Source organism: Hylobates moloch, unplaced genomic scaffold, assembly GCF_009828535.3.
Source record: "Hylobates moloch isolate HMO894 unplaced genomic scaffold, HMol_V3 SCAFFOLD_21, whole genome shotgun sequence".
In the NCBI taxonomy this organism is placed as follows: Eukaryota; Metazoa; Chordata; class Mammalia; order Primates; family Hylobatidae; genus Hylobates; species Hylobates moloch.
The window spans coordinates 21,774,489-21,797,042 of NW_026652296.1; the positions used below are offsets into that span (position 1 = coordinate 21,774,489).

Genomic DNA, 22,554 nt, shown 5'->3' on the forward strand with positions numbered 1-22,554 from the left:
AATGTGGAAAAAAGGGAACTCTTGCACACTGTTGGTGACAATGTAAACTAGTACAGCCACTATGGACGACAATATCGAGGTTTCTCAAAAAATTAAAAACAGAACTACCATATGATGCAGCAATCCCACTACTGGGTATTTATTCCCAGGAAAGGAAACCAGAACATCAAAGAGACATCTGCACTCCCATCACTATTCACAACAGCCGAGACATGGAATCAGCCTAGGTGTCCATCAACAGATGAACTGGTTTTTAAAATGTGATATATATACACAATAGAATACTATTCAGTCATAAAAAAGAATGAAATCCTGTCATTTGCACCAACACAGATGAACCTAGAGGACATGATGTTAAGTGAAATAAGCTAAGCACAGAAGGACAAACACTGCATGAGCTCACTCACATGTGGAATCTAAAAAAGTTGATCTTACAAAAGTAGAGAATAGAACAGTGGATACTAGGGGCTGCAGAGGGAAGAGGGTAACGGAGTAGGGAGAATAAGAGGTTGGTCAACAAGCACAGAGTTATAGTTATATAGGAGGAATAAGTTCTGGTGTTCTACTGCACAGCAGAGTGACTATAGTTAACAACAATGTGCCATAGACTTCAAAATAGCTAAGGGAGATTTTGAAGGTTCTCACCACAAAGAAATGATAAATGTTTGAGGTGATGGATATGCTAATGACCCTGATTTGATCATTATACAACAATTACATATATCAAAACATTACACTAAATCCCATAAATATGCAGTTATTGTGTCAATTCAAAACAGCTTTTTTTAAAAATGAAAGAATAAGTAAAAAAAAAAGTCAAGGCATACTAAAACATGTATAGATGTTTCATGTTTAAAATAGGGCATATATGTGCATGCATACACACACACACACACACACACACACACACACACACTTACTTCTCTGTAAATGCATGAAAACATTTCTACCAAGAAACTCATAATATTGATCATAACTGCACAAAGGAAATGAGTACCAGGAAGACAGGGCAGAAGGAAATCTTTTTATGTCCCTTTGTGCCTTTTGAATTTTAAATCATGTGAACCTATTAATGTTCAAAAATATTAAAAATATTCAAATCTTAAAATTAAAAGAAAAAAAAACTACCTTTGTTTGCCCACATTACCCAGCCTAGATCCTCAGCCTCTGCTCTTTCTCCTTCCCGCCAGCTTTCCCTGGACTTAGTAACACAGCAGGCCCTCTCTTGTTCCCTGGCAGCTAAGCCTTGCAGGAGTAAATGGCCAAATCACTGTGATATATTTATCACTGTTCCAAATACCTGCCACCCATCCCTATGGGAGGATTATATACACTGGCACCCCGTTGCTATCAGGCCTGGCCAGATAACTTGCTTTGACCAATGAAATGTGAGCAGAAGGGCCACTTTTGGTCAGAAGTTTTAAGAGCTAGCTCATGATTCTGCCATCTACCACAAGATCAACAAGTGCCTCATAAGAGCAGTACCATCAGCCTAAGGCCCAATGATGATGTCATAGAATCTCAAAGCCAACCCAAGATAACCACATAGTATGAGCAAGAAATAAACCTTTGTGTTTTTAAGCCACTGAGATTTTCAGGTTCTTTGTTACCAGAACATAGTTTATCCTAAGCTGACTACATAACGTCACAGACTAATTCCCAAACAATTCTGGAACATCATGTGGCCTTTTACCTCTGTTCTATATTCCATAACCTCACTACTCTCTACAGTGCCCTCACCTATAAAATGAAGATAATAATGGTGTTTGCTTCATAGGGTCACTGAGGATTAAACAGATCAACATGTGTAAAATCACTTTATGTAGCACTTATTACTGTTATTACTTGTTATATTACTCTCTAACTGACAATCACACAGTAATTTAACCTTTCTCCTGTTTCTTCCTGTAAGAAATGGGTAACTTACTGGGCTCTCAATTCCATCTGCATATATGGTTATCTTTTTCCTCCAGGCCACCATTTCCTCTGCTGTATGCATTTCAAATTGTCCTTTACTAGGTCATCTACCTTTACTAGGTCTGTCTACCTTTCCCTAGCTGTCTACTGGGAAACTTTAAAAAAATACCTATATCTGGTTCCCAACCTATTAATAAACCCATTATTCAGAATGGAGTTGGGGAGCAGACAAAAAAAAAGACCTACACAGATCCTGGCATGACCACAAGTCTGGACCAAATAGTCAAAAATATATCGTTAACATATTCAAAAATGCAAAGGGATTTTTATCATCTTCCCCTTAGACACCCTTAACCCTAAAACCCTACCACTGGAAGTGCTATCTCCAAGATGAACAACCCAGGACTGAACCAGTTCTCCTGCTCCCCGGCCGCTCTGTTGGCTGAAACTGCCACCTACCCACCTCTCCAGAAACCTCACTCTGTCTTTGCTTTCTCTAACCATGAACAGTCTCCTGGTTCCTCTGTCATTTCCCTGCCTGCCATTCTATCTCCTTTCTGCTCCTGACTCCTAAATGTTGATGCTCTACAGACTTTGTCCTTAATCCTCTTCTCAGTTATTTCTGTTCCATCTCCTTCCTGCATGCATTAGGATGTTCAATCCCTATGTCCACACCTTCTACGTCTGACCTCTGCCAAGCTTCAGATTCCCATTCCAATCTTCCTGCTAATAATGTCATCAAAGGCCATCAATAATATAGGAAAAAATAAATCTGTTTAAAAGCAAACACATTAATTTCCCCTCAGAAAACAATCTTTACTTTTCTATCACATTTAATACTAGCACTGTTTGCCAAGGCAGCAAGTCGTGATCAGAGTGCACCTTTGTCCCTTCCCCTTTGTCATCACAAATATCCATCTATTAGATGGGTGCAAAAGCACCAACCTAAGTTTCTAATGTCTACAGACCCTAATGCTAAAATTGTAAATTGTTCTCCTTCCTATCCTCACCAGATTATCCCATTATCACCTCTTGGTCGAGGACCCCGTTACACCATCCTTCTCCAGACCACTGCAATAGCTTTATATGGCCTGCCTCCTCCAGTTTGTAAGTCACCTTATATCTCAATATAATCATTTATCTAAAGCTCAGCTTGTCATGTTGTTTACTTGCTTGCAAACCCTACAAGGACACAACCACTTTGAATATCTTAGACATTATTTACTAAAGTTGAACACAGGATCCAGCAATGCTACTCCTAGGTAGAGCCCAGCAGGAGAATGTGCACATATGTTCACCAAAGACAAGCACATGAATGTTCACAGCAGCACTATCCATAACTGAAAACTGGGAATGACTCAATTGTCAGTAACAATAGGAAAAATAAACAAACCACAGAATACTCATATAGTGGAATACTAACTAGCAGGGGTTAGCATTACATTTTACATTTCTGTAAAGGGCCAGATGGTACATTTTTAGGTTTTGAGGATCGTAGGGTCTCTGTCAAAACTGTTCAGCCCTGTGTGGTAGCCTGAAAGGAGCCACTGGCAATATATCAACAAGTAGGTGTGGCTGTGTGCCAGCAAAGATTTCTCTACAAAACAGGCAGTGAGCTGCATCTGGCCCACTAGCTGTGAATTGCTGAACCCTGCTATACAGCAATGAGAATGAACTGCAACAAATTCAACAGCAAGGAAGATTCACACATAATGTTGGACAAAAGAAGCTATATTATTCCTTTATAAAATTCCAAAAATAGGCAAAACTAATTTATAAGGTCAGTAGCCAGAATAAGAGCTACCCTTGTGTTCATGATTGTAGGGGTAAGCAGAGAGGGCAGTTAGAGACCAGAACAGAACACAGAAGAAGAGTTCTTGAGGTTTTGGTAATGTTCTGTTTCTTGATCTGGGTGCTAGTAACACAGATGTATTCCATTTGCAGAAATGTATCAAGGTGTACAAGTATGATATAGGTACTTTCCTACATACATTTCATACCTCAAGAAAATTAACATTAAAAAAGGAAATAAGAACCTGCAAGGTCTCTCATGCTCGGTCAGTCTTCACTCTTCAAGTTAAGGTTCTTAAGACACACTCTGAACTCACCCTACACTTCTCCACCCCAGTATCTCTAACCACAATATTCACTGGCTTGGAATATCTTCTCAGTCAGCTCCCACAGATAATTCAAGGTCAATTTCAAATGCCAATTCCTTTACAAGGCCTTTCTTGATCCTTCTTTCTACTCCTATCCACATCACATAGGATTTCTCCTAGTAAGAAAGGGTTCTTCCGTAGCACTGCATAATTCTATAACAGCCAATTTTTATTTACAACTACAGCAAAATTCATTTTACCCCACCTCTTCAACTGTAACTATTTAAGAATAAAAACTCTGTATTTCACATCTTTGAATAAATCTCCATTGTAACTTTCAGAGGATAGCTATTCCATTACTATTTTGGAATTATAATAAATCGAAGACAAACTGTTACTTCAGCACTCACCAAAGAAATTACAGCCCTAAAAGTTTAATAAGAAATATCTAGTTGAAGTGAACATTTCCTGAAAGGAGACCTTAAAAATGTAAATGATAGTAAAGAGAGTTCTCAGGTTACAAAATTCTTCCAGCCAAATCGAAGTGTAAAGACACGTATTAAATACGTACTCACCTGAGGAATCTGTGTGCTCTTCCCACATCCCGTTTCACCAACAATCACCACTGTCTGATAATTTTCTATCAAGTATAAAATATGATTCCTAAGCTGAAAAAGAAAAACACGCCTTGCAAATAGCCATATATTGTCTCAAAAGACCTAAACAACGATATTTAAACATTGTGAAATGAGCTGTTTTCTTTTTTTTTTTTTTTTTTTTTTTTTTTGGGAGGCTTTTTTTTTCCCCCCGGCTGAGGAACCCTGCGGCATCCTCGCCTCCCTCAAAGCCCCCCCCCCCGGTTCACAGAGAGGGTTTCACCGTTTAGCCAGGATGGTCTCGATCTCTGACCTCGTGATCCGCCGCCTCGGCCTCCAAAGTGTGGTTACAGGTTGGTGTTTTCAAAGGAAAGTAAATTTTAAATAGAACTACCAAAATGTATTTCTAACCCTCAGGTACTCTTCCTCTCAGTATGAGCGAATACAACTGCAATAAAGTGTAACACTTATCAAAATACATAATGCATACGCCCTTTACGATTTTCACTTATAAGAAATTATAGGCTGGGCGGGGTGACTCACACCTGTAATCCCAGCACTTTGGGAGGCCAAGGCGGGGGTGGATCATGAGGTCAGGAGTTCAAGACCAGCCTGGCCAACATGGTGAAACCCCGTCTCTACTAAAAATACAAAAATTAGCTGGGAGCAGTGGAAAGTGCCTGTAATACTAGCTACTCGGGACGCTAAGGCAGCAGAATTGCCTGAACCCAGGGCGGGGGGAGGCTGCAGTGAGGCGAGACTGCAGTTGAGCCTGAGCAACTGCACTTCAGTCTGAGCAACTTCAGTTGAGCCTGAGCAACTCCACTGCACTTCAGCCTGAGCAACAGGGTGAGACTCTGTCTCAAAACAAAAAAAAAAAAAAAAACAAAAAAACAAGAAATTATAGACATACTACTACATACTATATGTGTACAAAGACATAAATACAAGCATACTCATTGCAGAGTTGTTTATAATAGCCAAAAATTCAAACAGCCTAAATGTTGATCAACAAAATTTGGTTAAATCAGTTATAAAATATTCCAATAACAGAATAATTTGTAGTTATTAAGAGGAAATATCTGTTTGTACTGATATGGAATGATCTATAAGATATGTTAAGAAAAGGAACTAAGATACAGAACAGTGTGAATAATACACCAGTAACTGCATTTTTTTAAGGGCAAACACGTATCTACTTGTTTAAGTGTAGACTATTTTTGGGGAAAAACGAAACAAAACAAGAAGCTGTCAATAGTGCTGCCCCCAGAGAGGTTGACATGTTCTTACACTAAGGACAATATACAAAGCAGAAATCAGGAGGCATTTATAAGACTGGGTCTAATCAGAAGTGAACATGGCAGACTTGCATCCAAGATGGAGTCACTTTTGTCTATACAGCAGCCTAAAGAAGGCAGACAAGGGAACAGGTGGCCTCATAATGGTGCTGGGGAAGAGGCAGTGATCTTTAACAATCTGTTGCTGCTTTAGTTCCAACATTGTTTTGTTTTGTTTTGTTTTGTTTTTTGAGATGGAGTCTCGCTCTGTTGCCCAGGCAGGAGTGCAGTGGCGCAATCTTGGCTCACTGCAACCTCCACCTCCTGGGTTCAAGAGTTCTCCTGCCTCAGCCTCCCAAGTAGCTGGGATTACAAACATGTGCCACCAGGCCCTGCTAATTTTTAATATTTTTAGTAGAGATGGGGTTTCACTATGTTTGCCAGGTTGGTCTCGAACTCCTTGTCTCAAGTGATCCGCCCGCCTCAGTCTCCCAAAGCCTATAGGATTACAGGTGTAAGCCACCACACCCGGCCTCCAATTTCTGTTTTTAAAGCTACTTTTACTTTTTGTTTGAAAGGAAAAAAGGATGGTGTAGAGGTAATTTGTTTTCCTTTTTGTCTCAATTTATCTTTAACATCTTATAAGATCTCAACTGTACTTAAACTCTGCTTTGCTTTATATCAGTAATTTATACCCTTCTTCTTACCATTTTAATTTCATAAACATTTCTCAACTTCTTGTTGTTTTTCTTTTTTTTTTTTTCATTTGCTGTTTCATTTATGTTATCTTATAAGTACAGTTGGGAGACAAAGAATAGTCAAGAAAAGGCCAAAATTTAAATACTTGAGTAAACAGTAATTTCCTTGTACTTGAGCATTTACTACATGTCAGGTATCTTGCTAAATGCTCTGCATGAATGATCTCATCTGGTCCTCATAACAGTCCTCTGAGGTAGGTGCTCCTGTAGTCAGTCCCACATCACAGATAAGGAAAAGAAGCTCAGAATGGAGAAGTGAGGACACACAGCACACAAATGGTGAAGCTTGGGTTTGAACCCTGCAGTCTAGCTCCAGAGTCCGGACACTTCATCACAGCTCAAACTGTCCCTCAGTGGTGAGAAAGCAATAGTAAACCTACCATCTCATCTTCTGAGAGTCAAACTTGCTAACATTCATACATAGTGAATGTGTTAGTCACTTGAGGAAGAAACCCAGAGACAGTCAGTTCACTTGTGACTAGAATATTGGGAGCCACATAAAACTCCAAGTAAGGCAATCTGGCTAAATTAAGAAGGCTGTTGTTGCCTATCTATTTGGAGAAAGAACATATTAATAGAAGAGGAATTATCAGGATAGTCTAGACAAAAGAACTCCATGAGTATAAGAACTTGGCACCTTTTGGCTGCTCACACCTGTAATCCCAGCACTTTGGGAGGCCGAGGCAGGAGAACTGCTTGAGCCCAGGGGTTCGTGACCAGCCTGAACAACATAGGAAGACCCTGTCTGATGGATAGATAGATAGACAGACAGACAGACAGACAGACAGACAGACAGACAGATAGATAGAACATGGCAACTTTCACCCAGCACCGTCCAGGAGAAGGAAAGAGACACAGGTCCTGGTGGCCACACCTACTCGGGTCATTCCAGGGGCATGCTGTGGAGCAGGAAGAATTCACCCCTCATCAGGGGCTGTATGACATTTCTGTAACCTGTCTTGGCTCTGTACTTCCTGATTACAATTTGGCTTCCCATGTGGATGTGCCAACAGGGAGAAAGTGTATGTATCAACTGTGTCCATCTGTACTGGAGAACTATCGCTAGCCATAAATGAACGGTTCTGAATGAATTCTAGTTTGCACTTTGGTCTCTTGTAGCTGAGCACGCATCTATTTCGTGAGCGCTAATAAAACCAAATGTCTGGATGTGCACTTGGTAAGTAGCAACCATAACAAAATCCTGTCACTGTCTCAGAGGAAGTCAGAGTATTAACTGATGTCTTCAGCAGAAACAACCTCATATTCCCAATTAAACTTGTTTAAAGGAGTGACTTTAAAAATAAAGCAAAAATTGGCCATATGTTGGTAATCTGTTATATAGGAATTAACTGCTATTTTCTCTACTTTTCTCTATGTCTGAAATTGTCCATAACTGAAAGGAATAAAGGGGAAAACAAAAGTCATTCTAATTCTTCCAGTTTTCCAGTATGTACGATACAACTGAAAAAATCTTAAGGACTTTCAAGATTTATAACGTTAACTAAAAAATACACAGTATGAAAAGTCATCCCTTACGATAAGGGTTTCTCTGAGTTCACTGTGTTCTAGAAAGAGGACAACATTCTCTTCAGTGCTGAGCATAAAGCTAATGCAGACACACGATTCAAGCCCACAGGTTGAACATGATTATTTGACGTACCTTGAATACCGGCAGCTTCTGCCTCTGCTGCTCAATGGAAAGGGCAGCATAAGGGTTGTAAACAACCGTTGTCCCAGAGTTTTCAGCCAGACTTTGTCTCTCTTCAGAGATGCTTACACCTGGCCCCTCTGTACCTGCGGCAGAAATGTTTTTTTCAGATTCTCTGATACAATGAACAGAAAAAGGTGTTAAGGTTACGAACTTTCAAAGATGAAGATATACAAGAGAAGCAATACTTTTTTTATCTCAAACTACTCAAAGGTATTCAACTTTAACTTTAGGAAAGAATCCAGAAAAGTGCCCACGAGGAACTAAAAATCTTCCCTAAAAGCTTCACCGCAGTGTCAAAAACAAACAAGATAGGGTTAGGTACAGTGGCTCACGCCCGTAATCCCAGCACTTTGGGAGGCCGAGGAGGGCGGATTGCGTGAGCTCAGGGGTTCGAGACCAGTCTGGGCAAAAGGTGAAACCCCACCTGTACTAAAATACAAAAAATTAGCCGGGCATGCGTGGTGGTGTGTGTCTGTAGTCCCAGCTACTTGGGAGGCTGAGGCAGAATTGCTTGAATCCAGGAGACAGGGGTTGCAGTGAGCCAAGATCGTGCCCCTGCACTCCGGCCTGGGCGACAGAGCAAGACTCTGTCTCCAAAAAAAAAAAAAAAAAGAAAAAAGAAATGAGATGGCAGTCCCACTGGGCTCCAAACTGGCCACTCAGAACTGTGTATTACAGAGCACAGTGTCTTTTCTTCTGGCCTCCATATCAATGTTATTACTGAATTCTTAACAGAAGTGAAAGAAACCCAATGGGAATTAGCTGAGGTGAAAGGATGAATCCTGTTACTGTAGGATGGCAGTAAGGCTCAGAGATGACAGAAACTGGGCACTCAAAGCAGCCATGGCTTTCTCCTTCTCTCATCTTGGCAACTCTTCAGGTTCCTTCCAGCCCCTTAGGTTGGCTACTGTACAGGAGCTGGAAACATGGCTGCCGGCAGTGCCAGGGTTCACGCTTACAACTCCTCTATCAATCATTCATCATTCACACAGCAAGGACCAGCAAGGATGGACCGAGGGCCCACTCCATGCCACGCACTGCTCTAAGCACTAGAAACACTGCAGTGAACAATACAGATGCCAGTCCTAACCTCACGGAGCTCACTTGCTTTAATTCCTCCTCTCAGTGGAAAGTAACTTTGTGCATGAAGTGGTCATAAGTGCTATGGAGAGAAATAAAGACACCGTAAGGGTGACTGGGAGTCCCAGGTATGTGTTGTAATGGGAGGTGGGGGAGGCTCTTTTATACTGGACAGACAGGGACTGACTTCTCCCAGCTTAGGTCCAATCCCCACCCCAATACAATCAACCATGGCCAGTGGAATGGGATGAGGTAAATGACAGTCCCCATTGGAACCATGGAATCGAGAGTGGATAGATGGGAAATGCAATTCTCAGAAACCGCCATGCTGGGCAGATTAAACAAGAGATCTTCACCCCGGCTTCTTGCTAAGAACAATGACAAACTGGTGCTCATGATGGTGAAGAATAGGGAAGCCATATCCCATCATGAAAACCTGTTGAAGGTTCCATACATTTTTAGCTCAAACAGAAAAAAAACTCAGGAGAAACATAACTTTAAATTTTGTGATCAGCTTCCATAACTTTTCATGCTGATTTGCTGCTGTAACCCCAGGACAGAACTAGGAGTAATAAGTAAATGACACAGGGTTCAGAATTCAACTCAATGTAAGGAAGATATTTCCAAAGGGTCACACCGTTCAGCACTGGAGTATGCTGCCTTGTAAACGAATAAAAATCCTCCCTAGATCAAACACATGCTATACAGCCTCCTGCTGGGGCACTACAGTGACAATAACCAATAACCATCATCTCCTAGGTCTTCTGAACTCAGAATCTGTGATGCTATGTGAAAGCACAGGAGCTTTGTAACAAGAATATTCAGCTCAGTGACTTACTTTTACACTTTTTAGGGTTCTCAGATTGCTTCCACAATCTGATAAAGGCCATGAACTCCCTCTCCTAAAAAACCCACCAGAATTTACCAGAATATAAAATTCTGGGGGTCCATAGACCCCCTAGAGCTAAGTTTAGAATCACTGCTTTAGATTCTGACCCTTTTCCATTTACTTCCAAGAACACAGTTGTGTTTCAGAGGTTCAACATGGCCAAAAATCAGGTAAGTGGGGCACTGTTATGTTGCTTTTGCCAAAATGTTGACCTTCCTTTCAACAAGATAAAAGATGGAACAGGACCTGGAACAATGCCTGTCCTCAAAGAGACTGGCTTTCTTTCTTTTCTTCCCTTCTTGTCACTACATCTTAATAATTCCTTGTAATTGTTACCCAAGTAAACAATTACAAAGAATACCTTATCCTCTTCTGCTGTGTTTTTGTCCTGAATTCCTGCCTTTTCAAACCATGTTTTGAACCTTCATATCCTCTCTGGAATATTTTTTTTTTCTTTTTTTTTTTTGAGACAGAGTCTCGCTCTGTCCCCCAGGCTGGAGTGCAGTGGCGCGATCTCGGCTCACTGCAAGCTCCGCCTCCCGGGTTCACGCCATTCTCCTGCCTTAGCCTCCCGAGTAGCTGGGACTACAGGTGCCCGCCAACACGCCTGGCTGATTTTTTGTATTTTTAGTAGAGACGGGGTTTCACTGTGTTAGCCAGGTCGGTCTCGATCTCCTGACCTCGTGATCCGCCCGCCTCGGCCTCCCAAAGTGCTGGGATTACAGGCTTGAGCCACCGCGCCCGGCCTCCTCTCTGGAATATTTTAACGCGTCTTTTGTACTACCGCATTCCTCCCTTGTCTCTAACCTACAGCCCCAATCTATCTCTTCTGTTATGAGCTTTTTTTTTTTTTTGGAGATGGAGTCTCTGTCGCTCAGGCTGGAGTGCAGTGGCGAGATGCCGGCTCACTGCAACATCCACCTTCCGGGTTCAAGCGATTCTCCTGCCTGGGTATCCCGAGTAGCTGGGATTACAGGCGCGCACCACCGCGCCCAGCTGATTTTGTATTTTTAGTAGAGACAGGGTCACACTATGTTAGCCAGGCTGGTCTCGAACTCCTGACCTCAGGTGATCCACCCACTTCGGCCTCCCAAAGTGCTAGGATTACAGGCATGAGCCACCAAGCCCAGCTGGGCTCTTTTATAAGAACAGCTATGTCAGTTGATAAACAGTATACCTTCTCCGCATAAAAGACTTCCTTCAACCAAACCAGAACATCAGGGCTGCTTTCCCTCTATAAACACCCCTCTGTGGCTGCCTATGATTGATTTTTCCTTGAGAGTACGCTCTATGCTTAAGGGAGTAACAACTTTATAACTTTTGCAAACTATGAACATCTTCATTTCCCTATCTTAACAAGGCTGATATCCCTAAATTCCTCATTCCCTTTAACTTGGTTTTTAAAAATTTGACTGATGACCCATTAGTGGTTATGAAATCAATGTAGTATGTCATACCAGCACTTTTTAAATAATGAAATAGAATAGAAAGCATCAGAGCACATTCCAGAAAGCAATACTGTTTATGAACTTTTTTTTCAGTTGTGTATGTGTGCTATATCTTACTGTGGGTCAAGTCAAAAAAAGCTTAAAAGCTATTGTAAAGTTTTCGTCATGCACATGGTCAACAATCATGAAATATTTATCAAATGAGCAAACAAAAATGGGCAGGCCCTTCTGATCCACGTGTACTTGCAAATTAAGTAAAAGATTTTTGTAGAAAACTCTCACGCAGGTCACACAAGGCTCTTAAGTCACACTCCTAAGGTAGACACCACAAATGGGTATGTTAAGGTACCCGGACATGCTATTGTTAAAATGTTTTAAATCGTTCATTTAAAACAACACATAAAATTTTCCCATTCAGATCTGGATATCAGGCTTCTTAAAAAAACAAATTGGGCAACTCTGAACCCATATGATAACAATTAGGTGGACCTGAGTACAGCTCCCTATTTTGGAAAGCATATGTAAGCTCTACTGTAGATCTCCACTGTACATATCTATCCAGTGTACGCACACTCTGCCACAGTCCCCACCACTCCCTATTACCTCCAGTAAGCAACTTCACTCACTTAGACTGTCTGAAAGACCTCTGTAGTCACAGGCTCAGGCCTACAGGGGATGTTCATGATTCGACTGTCTAGCCTTATATCAGCTTCCCTGACTTTCACCTTGCATTTCCCACAGCCTACTTCATATCTTGAATTTCCTCACTAAAAGAAGAGTATTATTGCCATCACAGAGATACTGTGACTGTTTAATAAGATGTGTAAATGAAAGTGACTAACACAAAGCAAGGGCCCAATAGCTGTGTACTAAAGCTATTCCCATGTCAACTAATGACAACACAATTTACCCAGACCAGTGGTTCCCAAATTTTGATGCATGCTGGAATTCCTTAGAGACTTTAAAAAACACTGATGTCTGGCTCCTAGCCCTCCAAAGTTCTAATTTATTGGTGTGGGGTGCAGCTGGACATCAGGACTTTTCATAGCTTCCCAAGTGATTCAACTATAAAGCAAAATTAGAGAATCACTAACCTAGACAGTCACCCAGCCCAGAAATCTGAGTTATTACTGACTTCATCTTCTCCCACATCTTCCTCTAAAATGTCTCTCCAACAGGCCCCTCCTCTAAGCTCCCAGGTCAGAATTAAGGTTTTTAACATCCCTCCTGGATTTCAGTAGTACCTTCTCTAATTTCCTCCTCCATCCACTCTCTACTCCACTGCCAGTGTTATCTTTCTAAAGTAAACCTGATTTGTCCCTGCTTAAAAACAGTGAAGTCAGGCCAGGTCCGATGGCTCACGCCTGTAATCCCAACACTTTGGGAGGCCGAGGTGGGCAGATCACGAGATCAAGATCATCCTGGCCAACATGGTGAAACTCCATCTCTACTAAAAATACAAAAATTAGCTAGGTGTGGTGGCACACACCTGTAGTCCCAGCTACTCAGTAGGCTGAGGCAGGAGAATCACTTGAACCCGGGAGGTGGAGGTTCCCGTGAGCCGAGATTACACCACTGCACTCCAGCCTCGGCGGCTGAGCCAGACTCTGTCTCAAAAAAAAAAATAAAATAAAATAAAAAAGCAAACAAAAAAACAGTGAAGTCTAAATTTTTTAACTTGTCATGAAGACCTTTCACAATGAGGCCCTTACCTACTTTTCTAGCTTCATCTCCTGTCACACCCCAAAATATACCCTAGCACTTAACACCATCACACTGCTCTGTTATTTTGGCTTTCTGGACATCTAAAGGCATAAATCCCATTCTGCTTCTGTTCATGCTGCACCCTTTGCTTCGAGTTCCATTTCTCTATGAAACAAAACCTTATTCATCCTTTAATGTTCACTCCAAAAATACCACCTTAATGAAGTATTTCTTACCCATACATTCAACTTTCCCTCCCTCTTCCATACTTCCATATAATTATAATAGTAACCTATCTAGTGCCAAGATCCTTTTGTGTGTTATTCTCATTTAATCCTCACAACAATACTTTGGGTAGGTATTATACCCAATTTACAGATGGAGTAACTGAGACTTTGAGAATTTAAGTGACTATCAAGTCATCAACTTAGTTAAGTGGTAGACATGACGGGCACTGCAATCTGACTCTAGAGCTCATCTTCTTTCATACCACCTTACTCCGCCTCATTGTAAAATCTCTTCTAGAGGACATCTAACTTTATATTCAATTAAGAGAGAGACCGTAACTTGAGGGCAGAGCCCTGAGCATCTGTATTTGTCTCCCGAACACAGGATTAGGTTTTCAATAAGTGTACCCTCAATGGATGAACTAAATAATGAAATAGAACTCTTAGAGTAGGCCGGGCGCGGTGGCTCACGCTTGTAATCCCAGCACTTTGGGAGGCCGAGGCGGGCGGATCATGAGGTCAGGAGATCGAGACCACGGTGAAACTCCGTCTCTACTAAAAATACAAAAGAAAAATTAGCCGGGCGTGGTGGCGGGCGCCTGTAGTCCCAGCTACTCGGAGAGGCTGAGGCAGGAGAATGGCGTGAACCCCGGGAGGCGGAGCTTGCAGTGAGCCGAGATTGTGCCACTGCACTCCAGCCTGGGCGACAGAGCGAGACTCCGTCTCAAAAAAAAAAAAAAAAAAAAAAAAAAAAAAGAACTCTTAGAGTAATTCCATGTTCTTTAACCAAAATAGTACCCTGGTCTGATTTCAAACAATTCATTCAGCTCTTTATTATACCTAACACTTTCACCTGTTACTAAAAGCGTGAATAAATTAAAAGTATTCATTACTTAGTAAGTTCCTAGTTTTGGATGCAAATAAAACTCAGGATGGATAATTGGCTGATGACTTGAAATGCTGAATCATAAAACTGTCAAGTGACAAACTACAAATTTTTAAAAAGCATTAAACACATCTCTTGCTTGCGTTTATCTGTCACATCACTTATATGCATGGTCAGAATTTCAGGGAACCACTGAAAAATTAAAAGCTTTGCTTATATTACATTCTTGGTGTCATTTCATTTTTGCTGCAATATACTTTGCACATCCAGACCTGCAGGGGTGCAAGTGGTGGAAAAAAATCAAGCTGGTAGCTGTAATTTAAAGACTTTTGTTTTTTACAAGAAACTGATTGCAGAGAGGAAGTAATGCCATCTAGTATGGTCTGGCATATACACATTCAATAAAAACCTGATTAATGAGTAAATATCAAGACAAAACAAGTAAAGCATTTTGTGATTGTGATTCGTGTTAGTCTGTAAGAGAGGAAGTAGCTGGCAGCCAATATGAAGGACTTTTCTCCTTTCTAGTAGACATTCGGAGTGGACAACAATTATCCTGAAAGAAAATAACACACTTTCCCTTTTTTTGGGCATTTATTCTAAGTCTGACAACACGTTGTGCTTGTCATTTAAGCCCACAGGATAGAAGTTATTGTTCTGCCCACTTTACAGGTAAAGAGGTCACGGCTCAGAGGCGTTAACTGACTCGCCCAAGGTCGCCCTACTACAAGGCAGAGACGAAAATTCGAACCCGGACAGTCTGACTCCATAACTTGGGCTTGCAAGCCTCGAGCAGCTAGCAGCATTGTCTGCCGGGCCACAACGCAACCCCAGGGCGGTAACGAGACACGAGGGGGAGCTTTAGGATTCCCCATCTCGCGGGGTGGGCAGGGCAACCATCAGTAACGAGGAATACGAGGCCCGAGGAGGCTGGACCACTTTAACAAGGTCACACAGGTTCTGCTCACGCTAAGGGAGCACCCCCAAATCCCTCGGGACAACTGGAGAGCCTGAGCCAGAGTCCCCCGCACAAAGGCGGCAGCGCGCAGCTCGCCGAGGTCAGGCTTGCGAGCAGGTCTGCTGGCCCCAGGGCGCCGGCTGCGGCGCCAAGACCGAAGTCAGGCCGCCGCATCTGCCCAGCGTTCCACCAAGGGCCTTACCGGGTCGCCAGAACTTCACCAGTCCCGCGGGGGCAGCCATGCTGGGGTAAAAGGTCACGAGGCTAGCTCCACCCCACCGTCGCGCGCTAGGCCCCCAGGGCCCGGGGGGCGTGGCCCCCGAAAAGCCGCTGCCCAGACGGATCGCTTCGTGTGACGGCCACGTCCCCATAGCTACCGCCCCCGTTTGAACCACGTGACCCACTTCCCGGCTCGGCGAGCTCATCGGCCCCGCCCCCGAGCCCACGTGACCCTGCTCAGCCATTTTGGAGAAAAGGGCGCGCTCCTCCGCCTGCCTCTTGAGCGTGGAGGGTAGATGCTCCAGGTGACTTTTTAGGAGCGTGGCGTGTCATGGATGGCGGCCGCACACTTAGGAACAACTGGCTTTGGGAAAGGACTGCTGGCCCGAGAGTGGAACCTTGCACGCAGTGGGCGTTGAAGCAGTGCTTTCTGGATTAAATACGAAATACTAATGTTACAAGCTACCCCAACTTGGCGACTTCTATTTTATTTTCAATTTCAAATTGAAGGATAATAATAGGAACTACCTCGTGGGTTGGATTTTTCAGTAAATATTGCGCGCCTGCTGTGGGCCTAGGTACTGTGGCACAGTGCCCCAAATAAAACAATGTGAAATGATATGGAAGTCTCCAGGGACCTTGAGGGCAAAACGGAAAAACGGACTGGGGGTGGGGTGGAGCGAATGAGTTGGCAGAAGAGACTGAAAATGGATAGATCAATTAAGGTAGTCCACTAACTCAGTGCTTCCTCCAATTTGATACCTTTGAGTCAAATGCTTGTTAAAAACACAGATTCTAGGCCTCCATCCAATTCTGAATCCATGTCCTGGAGCATGGCCTGGGAACCTGCATTTTAAGAAGCTCCTGAATTCTTAGGATTAACAAATTTGGGAAAGATTACACTAATCCATCAGAGGAAAGGTGAGGTCAAAGAAAAAAATTACAGTAATCCAAAGGAGCGCTAAGAAGGGGTGATGAGCTCAAGTGGAGGAAAAGAACTTTCTAGGTAGGCAACTAATTGGAAGGAAGTGAGAGGCTTCAGAATCTATGCATTTTTAAAGCTGTGAAGAAAATTCTGAATTCTTGGAAAGAAGTGGCATCATTATGGCAAGAGCGGGGGCTTTTGTGGACAACCAGTCCAGACTTGGAATCCTAACTTTGCCATTTCCTAGCTCCTAGCTGTCATTTAATTTTAGTTGTAAAATGAGGTTTAAAGAGGTATTAAATGAGATAACATGTAAAGTACCTAACAGTGCAAAACATAGCAGGCACTGAATAAATGTTAGCTCCTTACCTCAACTCAAACAGAGCAAATCCACCAGGGGGAAAAAATCTGAATTTACCTGTATAGGTTCATGTAACAATCTCCTTTGATTTATTTTTAATAGTAATTAATGTAGGGACTCAATATCTGTTAATCCCTCGGCCTAGAATTCTCCATCCATCCTTTAAATTATCTTTATCCCTTAAAGGGCCAGCTCTAAATTACCTATCCAACTTAAACATTCCTCCTTGTAGTCTAGGAACCTGTATTCTCACTTTTGTGAGAAAAGTGACCTGTAGTTTAGTTGCCTGTAGTTTACCTGCTGCCACTATTACACAGGGAACTTACTGAGGACCTGTAGTTTACCTGCTGCCACTATTACACAGGGAACTTACTGAGGACAAGGACCATGTCACATTCACATTCGTAGCCCAGTAACAGTGCCTATTGAGTAATGTATAGATGAACATCATGCTTTAGGCTTAGTTTTAGTTCTTCATGACATTGATTTTTCCTTGTTTTATTTTTGTCTTATTTTACTAACAGCCCAAATATGGAAACCAAGGTTTATACATGAATATAAGGCAAAATGAAATAAATGCCACTTTTAAGATTATTTCATGGCCTGGCACAGTGGCTCACACCTGTAATCCCAGCACTTTGGGAGACCGAGGCAGGCAGATCAACTGAGGTAAGAGTCCGAGACCAGCCTGGCCAACATGGTGAAATTCTGTCTCTACTAAAAATACAAAAAAATTAGCCGGGTGTGGTGGTAGTCACCTGTAATCCCAGCCACTTGGGAAGGTGAGGCAGGAGAATCTCTTGAACCCGGAAGGCAGAGGTTGCAATGAGCAGAGATCCACTGCTGCACTCCAGCCTGGGGGACAGAGTGAAACTCCATCTCAGAAAATAGAAAAAAATAAATAAAATAACTTCTCTTATTTTATCTATTACTCATATAATGAAACCTTCCTGTTTGTGAAGAGACAGTAAATTGGCCATGCATGTATTATTGGATCATAATCTTTTTTCTTTTTTAGATGGAGTCTTGCTCTGTCGCCCAGGCTGGCATGCAGTGGCAAGATCTCATCTCACTGCAACCTCCACCCACTGGTCTCAAGTGATTCTCCTGCCTCAGCCTCCCAAGTAGCTGGGACTACAGGTGTGTGCCACCACGCCCGGAGAATTTTTTGTATTTTTAGTAGAGACGGGGTTTCACCGTCTTAGCCAGGATGGTCTCGATCTCCTGACCTCGTGATCCACCCGCCTCGGCCTTCCAAAGTGCTAGGATTACAGGCGTGAGCCACCACGCCCAGCCGATGTTGTGGTTTTATTTCCACAAACTAGGAATGGTCTCAACAGATTCTTAGTCTTCCTAATTAACTATTTTCAGAAAGAATGGGCTAAAATAACTGCTCTGAAATTAAGACTGATATTTCTTGAGATGGCATCCAGAATTTATTTAGTTCATTGCCAACAATTCCATAAAAGTAAAATCATTTTGTCACATAAAGGTGTATTTTGCAACTTCCAAATGATAAGCTTTCCAGAAAGATAATGTTCCTCAAAACCGTGTTACAATATGGAAGTTTTTCTGTGCCTATGATAAAGGGTATTTTTTGCTTTGAATTTCCAGACTAAACCTATTGACCATGTTCAGGAAGGCATAGAATTTAGGGTTTTCATTTTTGTACCAGTTAAGACTTTTATGGATATAAGTGATAGAAAACCCAACCCAACCTCTCTTAAGCAGAAATGGCTCATATAAACTAAAAAGTCTGGCCGGGCACAGTGGCTCACACCTATAATCCCAGCACTTTGGGAGGCTGAGGCGGGTGGATCACCTGAGGTCAGGAGTTCGAGACCATCCTGGCCAACATGGTGAAAGCCCATCTCTACTAATTAACACCAAAAAAATTAGCCAGGCGTGGTGGTGCACACCTGTAATCCCAGCTACTCGGGAGGCTGAGGCTGGAGAATCGCTTGAACCTGGGAGTCAGAAGTTGCAGTAAGCTGAGATCACACCATTGCTCTCCAGCCTGGGTGACAAGAGTAAAACTCTGTCTCCAAAAAAAAAAAATTAAATAAAAATAAAATGAAAAGTCCAAGAGTAGTTCTGACTTGAGACACAGCGACATCAGGATACATATCACATAACCAGGATTCTTTCTGATCATATTGATCCACCTTCTGCTGATTCAGGCATAATGTGGTAATGAAGTGGCCATGCCAGTTTTAGCCACCACATCCTCTTAAGCATTAAACCTCTGTCCAAAATTCCTTGGCAAAGTATTCCTGACAGGCCATGTATCCATCCCTAAATCAATCACTAAACCAGGGAATCTAATGTACTAATTGACTTAGGCCTTGGTCCCACGTTCCACATCCAGGGTCAGGTTAGGACAGCTTCAGCAGAAACACATAGACTGAGAGCTGGGAACATTCCCTCATCAGAGGGAAATCTGAGGGTGAGATTACCAGAGGATGAATGATTGAATGAATGAAGCAAAAATAATAGATGTCCATTACAACCATCATGTATCCACCTGCTACAACTGTTAGCTTCCTAAGAAAAACACTAACTGCCCTTTGGTTGCCATCATCAAGCTTAACGAGAGGCAGCCATCCCCCAGACTGAAAAGTGGTGGTCCTTTGCAGAATTGCTTTACTAAATTGCATTATATCATGATTTTCCCGAGATTCTAAGGTGCAGTCTTCCACAACTTGTTGTAACATATGTAAACCTGTCTGGTTTGCACACAAATGATCATGTTCACACAGTTACTAGCATAAGCAAAAGTGCTGATGCAGCTTCAAAGATTTGGGTACAGAGTTGTGGAAAGATCCACTGGAAAGGATTCGGCAGCCAGAGGAGCCTCTGTTTCTTTGGCCTGAGGGACACACAATTCAATGAAGTTGGGTGAATTGGGGATGGCCTCTTTAGGTCTGCGAGGTGCTTTCTATATAGGATGACTATATACTTTATAGTTCAAACTGGGACGCTTTTGAGAATAAAAGGAGGTGTTAACCAGATGGGACTTGCGGATAAGAGGCATCAACTGGAACTCTACCAGGCAAACTGGGGCATACATCTAGGCGTGTGTGTGTAAACTTAGCCTAACAATGTTGATCTAAACATATTCAACATAAGGTATGTATTCCACGCTCACAGAATACACCTGAATACATTCACCTCATTTATTGCTTCAGACAACTGCCCCTGCAGAGTTCAGGGTCCAGGCATGCCCCAGAGTATCTGTCATTGTTTATTATCAGAATGTGATTACCAGAATGTCATTTTTATGAGTATCATTTTTATAAAAAGATCCTTGAAAGAAATTATTATCTTGGTGCCTGGAATAATTTTGTTGTTTTTGAGATAGGGTCTCACTCTATCACCCAGGCTGGAGGGCAGTGGTGCAATCACAGCTTACTACAGCCTCCTCCTTCCTGGCTCAAGCCATCCTCCCGCCTCAGCCCTCCAAGTACCTAGGACTACAGGCACATGCCACCATGGGGAATAATTGTCCTTTCTGTATCTGGATTTACTTTAATCTTAAGGACATTGCGAATGGTGTATCTGACCAGGTTTCTCTGTATTCACTATTGGAAAGCTTAAACGTGTGGCCTCATGAAGTAGGTGTGTATGTCATGGCGTGCTCTTCAAGCCTCATTCCAGACTCCACTTTTTATCCCTCACCCTTGGGTTTCCTTCATGTAACTTTTCATTTACACGACCTTGTTCCCTACTTTTCTTGTTAGTCACTTTAAGTCCCGTTAGTAAACGACAGATACTCCCCAGCCCAACTGCCTACAGAGGTGGGGTGGCTGGCCACCTCTTCAGTTGATTCCTTTAATAGGAGAATGTCAACCCTGCATGGGTCAACCTCTAATTCAAACAAACCATCAGGGGGAAAAAAATTAGGCAACTGAATTTAAACACTGAATATTTATTTGAATATTTATTTGATAAGTTTTTATCAACGTTGTTTAGGTGTGACAGTGGTAAAGTGGTTTTCTTTTTTGTTGTTGTTTTGAAAAGAGTCTCACTCTGTCACCCAGACTGGAGTGCAGTGGTACAATCTTGGTTCACCACAACCTCCACCTCCCAGGTAGGTTCACACCATTCTCCTGCCTCAGCCTCCCGAGTAGCTGGGACTACAGGCGCCCGCCACCATGCCCGGCTAATTTTTGTATTTTTAGTAGAGACGGGGTTTCACTATGTTGCCCAGGCTGGTCTTGAACTCCTGACCTCGGGATCCACCTGCCTCGGCCTCCCAAAGTGCTGGGATTACAGGCGTGAGCCACCGTGCCTGGCCATGATTATGTTTTCTAAAACAGTTATCTTTTAGATATATATGCTGAAATATTTACAGCTAAGTCTGCGATGGCCAAATCTGACAGTAGACAGAGGAATATAATTTTCTCCCAGGGAGGGATAGCAAATATTTTTGAACTAAATAGGCTGCCACACTCACTCCCCCCTCCCCTGGGAGTGGAACCAGTAATCAGCATTTTAAACCCAAGCACCCCAAGACTGATGCAGGTGGTCCTCAGATCTCACTTTGAAAAACTCTGCCCTATAAATGATACTTTCTGGACTTGACTCCAGAAAAGTAAGACTTTGCTTACTTTGAGAGACTGGGTCATTTTCTTAGTACTCCATGTATCTCTTGCTCTTATTTCTAATTGTTGGCCACACTTTCAGAGAATAATGGTTTTGAGTCCTGCTCCACAAAAAGAGCACTCTGTGGTAGGTAGTTTGTGGTAAGCCATATACCTGCCCTGCTCTGAGAAATTCACTGTGATCATTACTTCAGAGCTCTCAGTAGTACTGCATTAAAAAACCTTGTTTACATTTCTTTGGCCCAGTTTCTCACACTAAACACAGAACCTTTGTTATGTCATCCTATTAACAGTTCCATAGAACATTGAGTTAAAATTTCAAACTAAATTAAAATACATTATCACAGGCTGAATGCAGTAGCTCATGCCTGTAATCCCAGCACTTTGAGGGGTTGAGGCAAGAGGATCACTTGAGCCCAGGAGTTTAAGAGCAGCCTAGGCACCATAGTGAGACCCTGCCTTTACAAAAAAAGTCAGTGATTATTGTGCCACTGCACTCCAGCCTGAGCAATAGAACAAGACTGTTTCAAAAACAAACAAAAAGAATTATCACAGATTAGGACTTTGTACTGACTTTTTTGTTGTTGTACTTTTTTTTTTTTTTTTTTTTTTTTTTGAGACAGAGTTTGGCTCTTGTTGCCCAGGCTGGAGTGCAATAGCATGATCTCGGCTCACCGCAACCTCCGCCTCCCAAGTTCAAGCAATTCTCCTGCCTCAGCCTCCCAAGTAGCTGGGATTACGGGCATGCACCACCACGCCAGGCTAATTTTGTATTTTTAGTAGAGACAGCGTTTCTCCATGTTGAGGGTGGTCTTGAAGTCCCAACCTCGGGTGATCCGCCCACCTTGGCCTCCCAAAGTGCTGGGATTACGGGCATGAGCCACCGTGCCTGGCC

At 42.5% G+C, this 22,554-nt stretch overlaps 1 protein-coding gene across 2 annotated transcripts in view; it reads right to left on the reverse strand.

Annotated features, from left to right (window-relative positions):
* The window catches only part of DHX35 (DEAH-box helicase 35), a 101,753-nt gene extending 85,937 nt beyond the window's left edge, over positions 1–15,816 (reverse strand). Inside the window, exons 1-3 of one of the 2 annotated variants that reach the window (XM_032142364.2) lie at positions 15,753–15,812; positions 8,308–8,441; positions 4,592–4,684 (exon numbers count right to left, since the gene is read on the reverse strand). In XM_032142364.2, coding sequence (XP_031998255.1) covers positions 4,592–4,684; positions 8,308–8,441; positions 15,753–15,792 — 267 coding nt within the window. In that variant the 5' untranslated portion in view covers positions 15,793–15,812. Of the gene's footprint in view, positions 1–4,591; positions 4,685–8,307; positions 8,442–15,752 lie in introns of both variants that reach the window. The other variant, XM_032142365.1, reaches the window with a different exon arrangement.
* Positions 15,817–22,554: the final 6,738 nt, after the last annotated feature.